The 16409-nt window shown below is 40.3% G+C and overlaps 1 protein-coding gene across 3 annotated transcripts in view; it reads right to left on the bottom strand.

The window, feature by feature from the left end:
- grm8a (glutamate receptor, metabotropic 8a) overlaps positions 1-16409 on the bottom strand; it is a 262109-nt gene that overhangs the window by 49401 nt on the left and 196299 nt on the right. For all 3 annotated transcript variants that reach the window (XM_072672832.1, XM_072672833.1, XM_072672834.1), the window contains exon 7: positions 10997-11197. In XM_072672832.1, coding sequence (XP_072528933.1) covers positions 10997-11197 — 201 coding nt within the window. The remainder of the gene's footprint in view (positions 1-10996; positions 11198-16409) is intronic.

Raw genomic sequence — 16409 nt, 5'->3', positions numbered from 1 at the left:
CCATGTTACAAGGCATGAAGGCTCCAGTAACAAAAACACAGGCCTCTATTTGGACCTTGATCCTGACTTTTAGGTATGAAAGCACATTTAAACAGCCTCTGTAGCTAATCAAATATACAACCCACTATTTACATTAGATTCTGAACTTATCCCATAGTTTTTCTGTCTTTCATAGCGCAAATAAAATTCAAAATAGTCTGTGTGGCCAGTGCAAAACACCCTAAGCGCTGCAAAGGCTCAACTCATTTTCTGTCATTGTCTCAGACTTTGATTACCAAATCACGCCTAAGGCAGGTCACCAGTTGTAAGCAGGACCTGTCAGCTGAATCACATTTTCAAGCTTTATACATTCTCTGACTCTACAAACCTTGTGTTAACACTCAGCAACTGTCTAAAGGTCTGAATAGAAAGGATGACTTTTGCAACAGGAGACTGATCCAACATATACCTCAAAACCACAATGGATTACCTAAAGAGTCACAAACTGGAGCTTTGTGATTGCTTTACATGCAAGAATACCCAAGAATATCTCAGAACATGAGGCCATCTGCAAAGAAGAGCGGGAAAAAGTCCAATCACAACATCTTAAAGACTTTAAGTTGGCTACAGCAAGCATCTGCAAGCTGCCAAAGGGGGGTATTGCTTATGTCCTGATTATGCAAGGTGCCCAAATGTTTACACAGGCCATATTGATGTTGTTGTTTTTTAAGTAACTGTACATTAGGATTGGTGACAATGTCATTTGGCTAAGGGGGCCCAAGCTGCCACATATAACTGTACGGTAACTGCCCTAGCTGTACTCTAATCTGAGCATGCACAGCTGTCATCCCTATTATTTACTATTATCCATATTACTCTCATTGGCCACTACCAAAAAGAGCTTGTGTAATCCCAACCATATACAGAAACCGACTGGTAGGAAACAACGTTCCTTTAGGATCATGGTGAAACATGGTGGCACATTACAATTTTCCAATGTAGCAGCATCAGAAACAAGAAATAAAAACTATTTGTCTACGTGCTCTGCTTATAAGGGCATTTTCTCGCTCTGCTTATAAGGGAATTTGCTCTGCACAAGGTTATTGTGAACATTTCAGAGTCATTAATTCACAGATCTTTTTTTTCCTCATTTTGTCCATCTCTTTACGCTGGTTTAAAAATATGGCATGTGTAGGGTTACTGGACTGAATATAATTGTGGCTGAGCTGTGATTAGCCCTTAGCACTAGGCAATGTGATGCTCAAAGACGGAAGCTTTAAATCATTTCTCACACAACACCCAAAGCTTAATCTTATGTGCAGATTACACATACCCTATGCATTCATGTCACCGACACTCACAGACACAAATACTACTTCTAACAAACTCCATTTAATGCTTGACTCCCTGGTTGGCGTAACCACTCCTTGCACAGATCCAAGTTTCCCATTAGCTACTTATTATATTTTCCTGTAAATAAATGCGGCACTCTTATGTGACGCCTCAGTATTTGCCAGTGGATTGGGGAGTGGCAGTGCAGTGGTGAGTGCTAATGAGTTTCCTGATGCATGTGAGCTAGCTCATCGCAGAGTGCCACATTGACTCAGAGAAGCTTTAATTGCGCCAGTGGAACAGTAGTCTCAGACAGGTAATAACACAAGCTTGCTGCTTTCGCCTTTTTAAAGAGACAATACACTGCTTATGGATGGGTTTTGAAGGCCAGCGGTGATGAATGAGAGTATAAATAAACCTTAAAATACCACACTATATTTAAACGCAAATTACAAAACTCCATGTCAGCGTAGTTTGCCTGCTTAGACTCGCAGAAACAAGCAGTAATGAGGTAATGTGGAACCGTATCAACCATAGCAACGGCATGTCAGAGTTCCACAGTTTGAGAGTATAAACTGAATGAAAATTGGTCACTAGGCTGTCTCCTTGCTTGTGTTGGGACATTTAGCTATATCCAGAGACACAAGCCCAGAGTCTATTTCACTGCTGGAGTGCTGGACTGCTGGAGAGAAACGATTCCAAAGAATTCCTAAATAAAGCCTCACAGGCCACAGCTATCATTGCTACAGGTGGAAGGATTGCTTGGTGTGAGCCGATTTTTAGCCCAAACATGCGCTCAGATGATAATTTAGAGAGCTGGTCAGATTATTTGATCCATATTTTGCTTATTTGAGTTGCTGTAGCTTTGTGCGAGGTCACAGGTGTTAGATGGCAATACGGACCTCACTAATGGCTACAGAACCACTTTAAAGCCTTGCAGGGTACAAAACACCACTAACCAAATATCCTCCTTCAGAGTACATTACTCAGACAACGGCAAAACAACGGCAGAGATACAATTCTCCCTATTTCAAGTCAGAAGTACCATTAAAAGGAATTTACGATACTTCATTGGGTAACATTGCTTCATAATGTCCCTTAATGCATATTTTTTTTTCCAATCAAGCAAAATCACACCGAATTCCAGACTGTGTTGGTCTCAGTCTTGAAACACTTGATTAGTTAGTATGTGCAGTGAGTTCCTGCTAGATTGGAAAATAAAACCTGCAGCCACATCAGCACTCTGCTGTAACATTTCAGTGTCTGGAAAGATTATTTAGGCCTTAAGAGGCCCTGTAGCTCTCTTAAGGATTTGCTTCTACAATCTTAAATGGTACCTTGGGATGGCCAAGTCTTCAGTACCTTTACTTAAGTACACCCACCAGGAATTTGTGGACATTTTTTCTGATTACTGTGGACTAAATTGCTTGATTTTGCAGCAGTGTTTTTAATATGATTAAAGTCCCTGGGAACATTTTGATATATTGAATTTTTTTGTTGTTTAAATACTTTGTTAAAAGTTAAGTTCAAATAGAAAACTGGGCATGGTCTTCATATTCTAATGAACACATTCACTAAGGTTTTAATGTGTAACTGAGTAAACAGCCCATATGTGAATAAAAGCTCAAGTCACGACTGGGGAGCGGCATGCCTGTCGCCTCTCTGCTTCTCCGCTTCGGGCAGCCAGGGGATTGGCCAGGGGTATGCGGATGTACACCTGGCCCACTTTTAGGAATACTGGTTTAGAAATACTGGTTAAAGACAGCAGATACTTACTAGACTTTGGAAAAATATTATCATTAAATATTATTATATTTATTAAATGATATTATTTTTTACATTTACACTGGGGGGCCCTAAAGAGCCTGATTAACTTAATTAGAAACCAAACTCAGATTTAGGCTCCCAGGGGCTTTTACATTTTTGTGCAGAAATCTAAACTTTCTCATAGTCTCAGTCTCATAAAGTGTTTTAAGTGCTGTACATAAAAAAATACTACAGAAAGTATTATGTACACTTTGTCAAATGATTATGTTCTAAAAAAAAAAAAAATAATACATAGTAAACTTTTTGTAAATAAATCTGAAATCTAAAGAGAACACCCAGTAGTGCTGCCTGACTCTGAACTAACATTGCCCCAAAAGGTACAGTCCATGCACCAAAAGCAGGCAACTGTTAACAAGAGACATGAAACCATGCTCACATGGATGTGCAAATAGGCAATCACTCCTTTTTGGTTGGAATGAAAACCTGCAGCCACACCATCCCATTCTGCATAAGATTGGTAACCCTGGCAATAGAAGAACCACTTTTTATTTGTCCAATGCAGTGATTGAACAAAATTGTGAGCTCTTGCAAATACTCCAAGGATTGGATTTGCTTGAAATTCCTGGAGAGACTGCTTAGGGAACATAACTGAAAAAGTTGTTACTCAGATCCAGCATACATGCAGGTACAGGAATTATATGTACTTTAAATTCACTCACATGCCACAAAAGCTTTTTAAAGCAGATCAAACAGGTACCTACTAACTTTCCTTTCCTGGAACTGCCGTTACGGCACGCTTGTTAAAGAATTTTGCACGCTATGGACAGTTTCATTCTTCATTCAGGACTAGAATCAAACATACAGGCTTCACGGCTCTTGTGAATACAAGACCTTGGAAATTCTAACTAGGAGAAAGGTAGAAGGAAGACATGCAAGTGCTGACTGCATCCAGCTATTCAACGCCTTGGCTGCTGCTCTATTTCATTGTAAAAACAGCACATCCCAGATCAATCTGTGCTCTCTGCTTTAGCACACAAACCTTCCATCTGCTTTAGCATGAGCAACTTGACATGAGCACGCCTGGCACGTGGCCAGGCCACTCGTATTAAAAGCCAGAGTTCAGTGTACGCATGTACACGCACAGCCACGCATTCAAGCACGTTCTCCAACTCAGTTGCACTGTCAAACAGAAAATCTTTTCTTGGTCCCCACACTCAACATGTAATAATCACTGGCCAGAAAGAGTTTGTCTTCTACAGAATTTTTTTATCATGTTAATGTTGCTCCATAAAATGTGACTTGCATAGCATTAAAAGCAAGGATGTCAAAAATGGTACTTTGGAGTGATGCTATAGAAGAACCACAATTGGTTTCTTGAATAACAACTTTTGTATGTAAATAGAGTAAATAGCTTTTCTTATTATTTTTTTCGTTAGACAAATTTTTACCTTTCCGCCGTTTTGATACTGCCAATCGACCCACCCATTCGTTACTCCTCTAGCACCAGCAATGCTCCTAACACTAGGAGTAAAGACTCCACATGTCTTTTCCGATACAAAGCCAGCAACCACTGATGCGTCATTGCTGGGCAACTGATACACCCACGCAACTCGCTTTGAGGGGAGAGAGCACCATCTACGCACCAGCCAGTTGTGCTATCTTGTACTCAGGCTGCTGATGGCAAAGTGGCATTGCTCAGGATTTGAACTGGCAACCATAAAGGCAGTGAATTAGACCACTAAGCCACTCAAAGCCCCCCAAACCTTCAATTAGTACAGTCTACTTGCAGGAAATGCCTTACACAGTTTAGGAATAAGAATTAAATAAAAGGAACACCATAAACTATTAGCTACTGAATATACCTGATATTTTCCAATCAGATCTTGAGTCCACTTTAGACCAAACTGCTTAGTGAAGTTCTCCACGGGTGAACATGAGAGCTAATAGAAGTCATCTGATACTGCATCTAGTTTCCCAGCTCTGTTAATGAGCAAGTAAACCTTTTCTATTTCATACCTTACTACATATTTCACTAGATTAGGATGGGCCCTGTTTTGTACAAGCATGGCTTAGTGTTATGATGTTAATATTCTGCTTATATGGTTTGGCATAAGTCAATTTATTCAATTTTTCAACATTTTTGGCCAGCTGCTTTTTTCATGGCCAGAAATAGACATACTAGGAATGGCACAACAGAGGGTGGGACGAAACCCCCCACACAGTAGCTTTTCACTTTGGTCCACAATTGTGATTACTGCCTTTTGAGATCCACTTAGTGCAAATGCAAACACAGAAATTGTTATTTGGCTGACTTCAAGCAAAGGCTTAAGTTGATTTTGTGGTCTTGTGAAAGTACACCTTCAGCAGATGGAAGCTGCTTCCACATCCCATATTGACAATATAAGTAGGCAACTGTAATATACTAATTACATCAGAATTATGTTAGGGTGAAAATAAATTAATATTATATATATTATATATATATACTAATGGCACAGCTATTTTAGCTGATATATATATATATATATATATATATATATATATATATATATATATATGGGTAGATACAGCTAAAATAGCTGTGCCATTGGTAAGGTCTTCAAGAGCAAGACTGACAGCTTGATGCATTAGAGTAATCATCAACATAATTATTAAGTGTCGGAGAAATCAACCAATCACATCTTGATTTTCAGTGGGCAGGACCATTGTCATTTAAACATTCCTGGTCATAGATTAACCAGGTTTTAACCAGTCAGCTTTAGTTTTAGCTGTATCTACCCATATATCACAGAAAAAGAGAAATCAGATTGGATAATTCAATTTTTGTGTTCTGGCCTTCCATGAAGGTTTACAAGGTCCTTAGGGTTCTCCACTAATTTATTCTAACTCAGCCCCTTTTTACAACTGCCCCCCTTTTCTGACAATACTTACAAAATTACTTACATGAAAATATATGTCACGCCCAGATGCATCAATGGCATTATTTTGAACTTTATGTTATGATTTAGCTCCTTAGTCTTTGGTGGAACATGCTTATAACTGCAATTTCTTTCCTGTCATATAATAGTGTCCTTCTAGTACCCCTTCTCCGCATCTTCCTTCTGTGCTTTTGCAGGCTGTGGTTCTCTCATTGTCTCTTGCGCAATCTGCATTGCACCAGCAGAATCAGTAATGTCTGAAGCCCCGTCTCCTGCGAGGTTGAGTCACTGAGGAGCTCCCTCTATCAGCCGAAGCTTCCGAGTCGTGTCAGTAGCACCTTATTGGCCTGCGCTGGGTCTGTGGGGGTCACATGGCTGGCAGAGCTCATGCTGCTGAGAAAGGTTACACCACCCCGGTGGGAGAGGGTGCTGCTCTGACAGAGGGACGAGATCGTTAAAAAGCGCTGTTTGCCAGCTACTGTTTTCCCTGGCAGCCTCAGGGCTGAATTTGGAGGAATGGAAAAGAGCATTGTTTTGTTTTTTTTTTCCTCTCTCCTTCAAGATAAAAGGCACTGAATTGATTTTCCAGCAAGGTGGATATGTAAAGCGATGGAGGCTATTGGAGGTCTTCCTTAAGATTGATTGGCATATAGATCCACGGCTTTGTTTCTTTGCCATTGTTAAGCGCAGAAGGTGGTTCAGGCAGGTTCAGACCTCTTTCTAGCCAGTGATGGGGTGAATAATTATAACAAGAAAGAATGCTGGACACACCATTAACAACCATTTATGAGCTAGAATGCAACATCTGCAAAATGCTTGTAGATACCTGAGACGATCCAGCAGGCTCAAATCACAAATTCTACACTGTTACCCCCATTTCCCAGGGATCAACAACAAAAGCAGAGATAAAGAGGAGAAAATCGATGGGAACAACACTGGTTCAGCGTTAATGTGTTCCCTTCAAGTTGTTCAGTTCAGAAGAGGTCTGAGGAGACAAGAAATACAGCTTGTCTCTGAACACCTCTGCAAGAGAAATAAATTCAGTTCAACTTAACATTCCTCCACTGCTCTTTACAGATATTTTTTTTTAATGCGCCACTGTGTGCAGACTTTGAAAATGCATTTATTTAAATTGCTTCCATACCTTGTTAAGGTGTCAAACCACCTACCAACAAAGTTCCCTAACTGCAATGATAGAAGGCCTAACTCGTACTTCAGTTTTCTTAACAAACTTATTCAGGTCCTTACGATCCTGCTTCCAAAACACTGACAAAGCTGCAGAGACAAACAGAGCCAAAAAATCTCATCAAATGACTGAAACTGATTTGTTATGATGTTTGCTTGTTTAATGCAGGAAGCTAACTACAATGCGTAGCAACGTTGCACCAGGCAGTGGAGGGTTTGAGCACTGCGTGATTGGGAATAATTTAAGCTTAAAGCTTAAAATACATGCGTAGAAGACACCATGCTGAATTCAAGCAGAAATGACAAGACTCCATGACACTGAGGTATGTCTGGTCACACTCACAGAAATGCACAGTGACGGAGTTGACACAGCTTTTGTCTTTTTATGTATTTTACGTCTGTGGTTTATTTCAGACAGTGACAGCTGAGGATTGTGATTTGCTGGAGCAGGCGGCACGGATTGCGCTGCCCTGTAGAGAGTGAATTAATGAGCTTTCAAGGGGCCCAACCGTCCCTCCCTCCCTCGCCACGCTGCCTCAACTTAATCGCTTAACAGCAGTTACGCGAATGACAACCTGAAGGGAAAGCGCACGCAGCTGCAAAGCAATGAGACTAAATTAGATGAGTAGAAAGAGGGCACAAAAACTAATATTTAAATGAAACAGAGACAAAGAAAAGGTACACATTATTTTGTGGCATTGCAAGTGTGGGCTTGGATGCCAGCAGCAACTAAAAGGAGCACAACTCGCAAGTGCAGCAGCACTTGGACCATAACATCTAAACTCTGAGCCGGATGTCATCCACATACAACTTGTAATGTGAAATATTTGATAGCATTCCTGTTGCAACTGTTTTAACTGTGGCTGTGTTCCATCACCCAGATTTGGACAGTCATCACCTCCCCCCTTTCCATGGAGGCCTGTGGACTACATAAAAGAAGTAAGCAAGGGCCAGAACTGGGCCATGACTTGTTTGTTATCTGGGATGGCTTCGTAATAAGCAATGCTGCTGTGGGGCTGTACAGTGCAGTACATCAGGTAATTATGAAGTTCTTCACTTGACTGGGAATTTTAGCCTTAGGTCTGAAATATGTAGAGTGACAAGTAGGGCACTTCAAACAAGGAAAAGCAGACAATAAAGAGAAGGCTCTTGCCAGCTACTGTTTTCCCAAGCAGCCTCAGGGCTGAATTTGGAGGAATGGAAAGAAGTGGTAGATGGTAACTGAGCAGAACATGAGGAATAGGCAGAATGTCATAATGAATAAATGGGTGAATAGATGAATGAATGAATGAATGAATGAGTTTGAAAAATAATGAATAGGAGACGTCTTAGTGCAATGATCTATAGGTCTATTCAAAGTGAATTAGTTTTACCTGGGGAAATGCTATAATTGACAATATTACTGTTGAGATCTGTAATTTTAATCCAATATGAATCTGCAATGTCTGTAGTTTTGTCTGACAGTAATAACTGTAGAGTGAATGACCTTTAGTAAATGGCTGAACCCAGAGCTCCCTCAGCAATACCAGTCCTACTCAAATCAACTTCACAGCGGTGTAATAACAAATGGAGCCAATAGACATAGTCATGAGGATTGTCATTATTGTAATTCAGGGTAGTTCAGTGCATGACCAAATTGGCAGGGATTGCAGCCTTACAAGAACAGGTTTGTGTGTACTTGAAAGAGGAAAGACCTACAAATCTGAATGAACATTTCAAAAACACATTTAAAAACACTAGTTGAATCCAATAATAAAATCATCAATAAAATCATGGTTTATGGTATCACAGTATACAGTATTTCACAATCCTTCCTCTAGTTGTTTTCATACCATGGTACATTTCATGACAATGGTATACTGCTGCATCCCTGGTCGGGACAAATAGATCTTTTATATACACAAGACTTAAGCCAGTTTTACAGGCTATTCACCTCCGCAATAGGCAATGGATATTTACTGCAGTTAAAGGAAAAACAAGGTTGAAAAAGTCTGTTGGTATGTTTCACTTTGGAAAAGGTGGCATGGCTGGATGCTACTGTGAGTTAGTATAAGGTTTACTGAGGTCAAGGCAAGAAATAGAGCAGGCAGAGATTAAGAGTACATTGAGATTTTTAACCAAAACCAAAGGGTGAAGGAACATATAAGACAGGGACAAAAATACTGTGGAAAAAGACAGGGAAAGTTGGAAATAACTGGATTAAGACTGGCGAACAAAGAGTAATGAGTAAACACAGAAAAGGGCAGAACAACACAGGGAACAAAACACAAAGGCAAGAACAGTGCACAGCAGGGTTAAAGCAAAGGGGTATAAATACACAGAACACTGATGAGGCACATCTGGGGGTCATAGTTACAAGGACAGGTTACACGTTTAATGCAGGAGAGCAGGATAACAAGGGAAGACAAAATACAAGGCAGACACTGAAAGTCACAGAACTCCCCCTCAATAGGCAAAAATGAACTCCATGAGGCAGAAGCTGGGATGGAGGATGGGACTAGAGCAGAGCCAGGACAAGAAACATGGGTGATGACTTGATGATGTACAGGAACAAAAACAAGGAAGCACTGATGCAACATGAACACTGAAAGAGACTGGAGGAGAAATGGGGACTGGAGACCTTTGTGTTTGAGTTTCTGTAAAATATGTCTATGTGAAAATTATATATTCGTTTTTGTAGGCTCGAGCATCAACATTTCAATTTGAGATTTAACACAAATTAATGCAATTTTTTTTACTGGTTTTAAAGCATTTTAGTTTTTTTTCACTTGTGATACCATGATTTTTGACCACGCACACAGTGCTTCCATGGAAAGCCAAGCCAAGCTTGCAGGTTGCATTTAATTACTTTACATCAGTCGTTACTTTTGAGCGTTTAGATAACAATACGGCTGTGTTTTGTGCAGAGCAGAATGTTCTCCTGAAGTGGTCAAGGTGCTTCGCTTTTTGATTTATTTTTTTAAACAAAGGTAAAACAGGCCTTCAGTGACAGCATGGATAAGTGCTGCTGTAGTTACTTCTTGAATCAAAATTACACAAAAGTAAAAACACAGGATGGGAAAACACAAGGATATCACAGAAGTTGATGGTCAAGAAGATGCAAAATGAGACAAAGGAATTCTGAAAGACAAGGAATTACTAATACACAGGACAACAAGGCCATGGTTGCAATGGAGATACAGGTACTGAGGTAATCACTAGGTAGGACTATGGCAGAGTCAATAACAAAAACAGAAATAATGGAGCACATGGGCCAGGAGCAAATGTGGAATATAAACACAGAACACAGAATAAATACAGCAACAAGGCTGGGCACGGTGGTACTAACAGTAGAAAATTTTATTTATTTTCTGTCTGAATAGAAACACGCAAAATGACTGACAGTTATGACACTAGTGTTGCTTAGTAACAAATAGAAGCACAGCTCAAAACAGTGGTCAAAATTTTCTTAATTCTCCAAGTTTGGTGTCACTAGCTAGCATTTTTTTCACGTTCAAAAAGAGCCCTGTGAATCCCCCTTAGTCTGCTGCCCCCTTCAGGTTGAGTTATTAACTTAAAAGCAAAAATTTACCTTTTCTTTTTTTTTAAGTCAGCATTATTGTTTCAGAATCTAGCCGAGCCTGTTACACTGAGCTAATGTGTGGGCCATGTCCATGCGAGCTTATACGACCTGGCCAGCCAAATCCCACACAGTACATTACACAACCTCCTTTGGTAAAACTAATCCAACTCAAACAGTGCTTAAGGCAGCCTAGTTAAATATCACAGCTAGGCAAGGGGAGCTGTTGAAATAAGCACGAAAGTCAAGCACTCACCATTAAACTTGACCTTGCGGATGTACTCCAGTAGCTCCTTTCCGTTGATGTTACTCATGCGGGGGCACAGGCCCGGGTAGCCGAAGCACAGGTCGCGATGCATGCTGTGAAGAGCGTGGGCCATGGCGTACACTGCGTCCATCACAAACTGAACCTTCCCCTCTTGCTCATAACTGGAGTCCCGGCCAACCTTCTCCAGCCCTGGACACACAAACATAGACACACATATTTTATGGGTGTCATCTACATATTTCTTCAATTTAGTCCAAAGGAAGCAGGTAATCCAGGCATCTAATTTAGGCCTTCTCCTTCTTCCAGATGAGCAAGCACACCCAGAGATGCACTAATTCCCAGTAATGAAGAGCCGTTTAATATGAAGCCCACATCTACCCGATAATTAGCTTAATTGGCTAATCAGAGCAATGAGGAGGTGAATGCCCGGGTTGTCTCATGAGTAAACATTTATGCTACTTAAACCCAACAGCTTATTTCATACATACAAAACCAGCAATAAAACACTGCTGTCCTTTCCAACTCTTGCAAGACATTACCATGTGACACATTGGGCGTTTTTGCCAGCCCTCTGTATGGATTTAATTTTGCCCGTCTATCATTGGTTATTTCTCTCCTTCCATAAGCCAGCTTTCCAACAGTTTTTTTTTTTTTCTTTTTTTTTTATGACCAAAGAGATACACATGTATTGAATCCTTTCAACGTGATTTTTTTTCCCGGCAACCTTTGAGGCAACAAAAGATAAATAAAAACATGCCCGGGCAAGGTGAATTAACAAGTGCTGTGAGCCCTCAATCAATACTCTTGTCAGTGAGGAATTAATAGGCTCCTGTAAATGAAATTCAATCCACTTTTATAGCGCCTCGCGCGCGCGGTGGGAAAATGATGCATTCGCTCCTCCAAAAAAGAGAGACTGATTGCCCGGCATTTCTCCAAGGTGATGAATAAGGCCCTAGGTATTACTGGAAAGAGGAATTCAACTCTGTGCAGCAAAACAAGGGCAACATGTTCTGCAGCCACACTCAGACTTGGCCAGCGAGGCAAAATTCTCTCTGCTAAGCATAGTTTTCAGCAACACGCCAGGCTAGAGAGTCTTTTTGTAGTGGAGACCAGTTCCAGGCCTCCATCTCGCTCTTATTGGAGCTTTAATCATGTGTTTTTGTTGCTGCTGCGTCTTCCAATCGTTGGGTTCTTTCAGCCACAGCGTGTGGCAAAATGACAGTCAAGCAGCATGTGGTCAAACAAGTCCAGTCAATGCCAGAATCAGCCTTCATGATGCACCTTGATATTGTGCCTGCGGTCTGCGGTGACTCAAGCTAGTGGGAAAAAAAACTCTGAACAGTCACGATAACCATTCGGTAATCTGAAAATCTGCAGCACTACTTTCGCTTTGTGCTTTGTATTCCCTGTGAGTCTTTTAAACAAAGCTTGCGTCTAAACCTATGATCCGTCAGGGACTTTTGTCAACAGGCTCTGGTTTCAGTCAGCCGTGTAATCGCCCCCGCAGGAGGCTGATTGGATTTATCTAGCATAAGTCCTCAAAAATGAGAACACAAGTGGCTAACCAAGCATGGAGACCTGCTAGGACGATCAAACTAATTCAGAGTCGCCCGAGATTTACATGTTTGGGGTCAGCAGTCCAAAAATAATGCCTTCTTTTGCTTGTGAAGCTGCTTCGTTCTACCATTTATTTTACCAATTGATGGCTGGTGTAGCATCTCACATTGCAAATGTATTGCCCACAGTGATACGACACAGAGGAGTAAGCCAACTGAACATTATTGCACTCACTGAGTCCCTCAAAAAATTGAAAAGAAACATTGTCAGGACACTCTGAGTGAATTACTTTAGATGCTGTTCCATAATATAGGCCATTTAAACTCTTCTCTTGCGGGTGTTGGCAAAACATAATTATATAATGTAATTGTACCTCTATAATGTAATTTAGGCTCTATTCCTTGGGTGAATGTAGTTCAAATACATGATGAGATGATGAGACTATGCTTATTGTGCATGATAATATGCATGATATGACACAATTATCCTTTTTATATATACCCATTTTGATTGTGTGGTTATGTTTAATAATCTTGTGGAACACAGATAGGTTAGACAAATAACCAATCAAAAGTATAAATGACAAAATTATACAACTATGTGCTTGAGGCATGCAGGTCATACAAACAGACATAATTGTAACAGAATTGTTCACAGCTATGTTCTTATAATCATGGATTCCATGGTCATTGATACTTGTACAAATCCCAAAAGGAAATTGCCTAAGTGGGTTTTAGAACAACTTTTCTTCAGTGAGTGAATAAGGTGTAATAATAAGAGGTGTCCAGAGCATCTTAACCTTTTGGGGTACTAACATAAATTAAACACAATATTGGGCCTCATAAAGTATTTAGTCAGCCACTGATTGTGCAAGTTCTCCTACTTAGAAAGATGAGAGAGGTCTGTAATTTTCATCATAGGCACACTTCAACTATGAGAGAAAAAAATCACATTGTAGGATTTTTAAAGAATTGTACTGTAGCTAGTATTTTGGCCCATTCCTCCATGCAGATCTCCTCTAAAGCAGTGATGTTTTGGGGCTGACGCTGGGCAACACAGACTTTCAACTCCATCCACAAATTTTCTATGGGGTTGAGGTCTGGAGACTGGCTAGGCCACTCCAGTATCTTGAAATGCTTTTTACAAAGCCACTCCTTCATTGCCCGAGCGGTGTGTTTGGGATCACTGTCATGCTGAAAGACCCAGCCAGGTTCCATCTTCAATGCTCTCACTGATGGAAGGAGGTTTTGGCTTAAAATCTCATGATACATGGCCTCGTTTATTCTTTCCTTAACACGTATCAGTCGTCCTGTCCCCTTTGCAGAAAAACAGCCCCAAAGCATGATGTTTCCACCCCCATGCTTCACAGTAGGTATGGTGTTCTTGGGATGCAACTCAGCATTCTTCTTCCTCCAAACACAACAAGTTGAGTTTTTACCTGAAAGTTCTATTTTTCTTTAATCTGACCACATGACATTCTCCCAATCCTCTTCTGGATCATCCATATGCTCTCTGGCAAACTTCAGATGGGCCTGGACATGTACTGGCTTAAGCAGGGGAACACACCTGGTACTGCAGGATTTGAGTCCTTCTCGGCGTAGTGTGTTACTGACGGTAGCCTTGGTAACGTTGGTCCCAGCTTTCTGCAGGTCATTCATCAGGTCCCTCTGTGTAGTTATGGGATTTTTGTTCACCGTTCTCATGATTATTTTGACCACACGGGATTAGATCTTGCGTGGGGTCCCAGATCGTGGGAGATTATCAATATTTCCTTGTATGTTGTCCATTTTCTTACAATTGCTCCCACAGTTGATTTATTCACACCAACCTGCTTGCCTATTGTAGATTCACCCAGCCTGGTGCAAGTCTACAATTTTCTTCCTGGTGTCCTTCGACAGCTCTTTCGTCTTGGCCATGGTTAAGTTTGGAGTCTGACTGTGAGGCTGTGGACAGGTGTCTTTTATACAGATAACGATGTTATCTACAATGTGATTTCCTTTTGTCTCTCATAGTTGAAGTGTACCTATGATGAAAATTACAGACCTCTTGCATCTTTCTAAGTAGGAGAACTAGCACAATCAGTGGCTGACTAAATACTTTTTGGCCCCACTGTACAGGAGCTTCCATGACATCCCATTGTAAATCCATAGGCACTAATATGGAGCTGGTCGCTCAACTATACTAGCAGGTTTGGAATTCAGTTGTTGAGTCAGCAGAACATTGACGACTTTTATGCACTATGTGCCTCCTCAGCACTCGGCAACCACGCTCTTTAACTTTATGTGGAGTTGCTGTGGATGGTAAAGCCTTCCACTTATAATACCTGAATTCAATGATTAAGAGTATGTTCCAATACTTTTGTCCATATAGTGTAGTTGTAGGATGGACAATATGACAAAAATATAAAATCACTGCACTTTAAGACTTTTTTTGTATTTCTAAGGTTTGTACTTAGTTGGTACTTAGACAATGCACCAGCAAAACAACAGTGCTTCAATGAAAAAAGGCTGTCAATAACTATGAGCACAATTTTTTATGTTTCATATGCAACCAGGCACCTGATGTAATGTAATAATTTCTTTTTATTCTCTACAACAGTTTATTCTCTACACAGCTATACTGTGATAAGACAACGCTAAAACTGTGTGTATAACTCATTATACATTATTTAATGTGAATGTAACTTTTTCCCACTGAAAAATACAACCTTCTATCCCATATGTACATGTACATTTACCACATACCACAGACTATACCATCTTGCTGCATCACTATTTACAAGACTAGATTCCAATTATGTGTTGACTAGATTCCAATCATGTACAGTAGTCAGTAGACAGCAAAATGTTCCTGCTTAACTGCTTCCTGTTTGGTATATTAATTACAGTATTTTTCTCATCTTGATGTTCCGATAAAATGAACTGAGTTAAGACAGCTATCCTGAGCACCTTACACCAAACGGTTGAGATGACGCGAGTGCGCTACAACTCTAGCAAGACTTGATTTTACATTGGTTTAAAGCCAGAATATGTCACTATAGTCTACTCTGCCTGGGTGTGAGATCACTTCTGTGATCTTCTGAGACAAAACAGTCTAAAAATTTTAGTTTTTACAGATCTTTAGCATTCAGAGAGGAATGCCATCCGAAGTGTCTTTCTTGGCAAGCACGAAACCTGTGTTTTGTGGTCAAATTGCATATATTGGGAAATATTGTGAAAGACACAATGACAATACATTTCACTGGAAAGTAGACTGGTAATGATAGATTACAACATGGAAATGGGGGACAGTTTAAATGTTTTTAAAGGGGTGGTGTCCTTTTGCATCCTCCCCCAAATTAATCCCTGCATGCTGCACAGCCTTACATCCAATTAAACAAAACCAAAGACATTTTTGGTTTTGTTTTTTAAGATACATTGCACTTAAAAAACCTTATGAAAAATTTAGTTGGCAAGTATTTATGCAATATCCACAGTTTGCTAAGAAAATGATTAGTGTGATAAAAATGTATCATTATAAAACCAACATACCGTTATTGTTAACATCCCTCACCTTTAGTTTAAATATTTTAGAACTAAATAGGCTTGCTGGTGGACAGCTACACCCGCAATGTGACTCCACTCCACTATTCTTTCCACAAAGTGTAGATGTCTCTGAAGACACCCAGTATACAGTATGTGTCCTAATTAAAAGCCAAAGCAATTGACAGTGGACTAAACCATAAATCAATGTCAACCTCCACACATGCTGTGTTGCTCATCACTAGTGCTGCCCAAACCGCTCTAGAACAGGGAGTAAAAGAGAAAGCTTTACATCTTACCAGCATGAGTGGAGAGACAGAAAT

This window comes from Salminus brasiliensis, chromosome 2, assembly GCF_030463535.1.
Source record: "Salminus brasiliensis chromosome 2, fSalBra1.hap2, whole genome shotgun sequence".
Taxonomy (NCBI): domain Eukaryota; kingdom Metazoa; phylum Chordata; class Actinopteri; order Characiformes; family Bryconidae; genus Salminus; species Salminus brasiliensis.
This window is presented reverse-complemented; position numbering and strand designations above follow the sequence as displayed.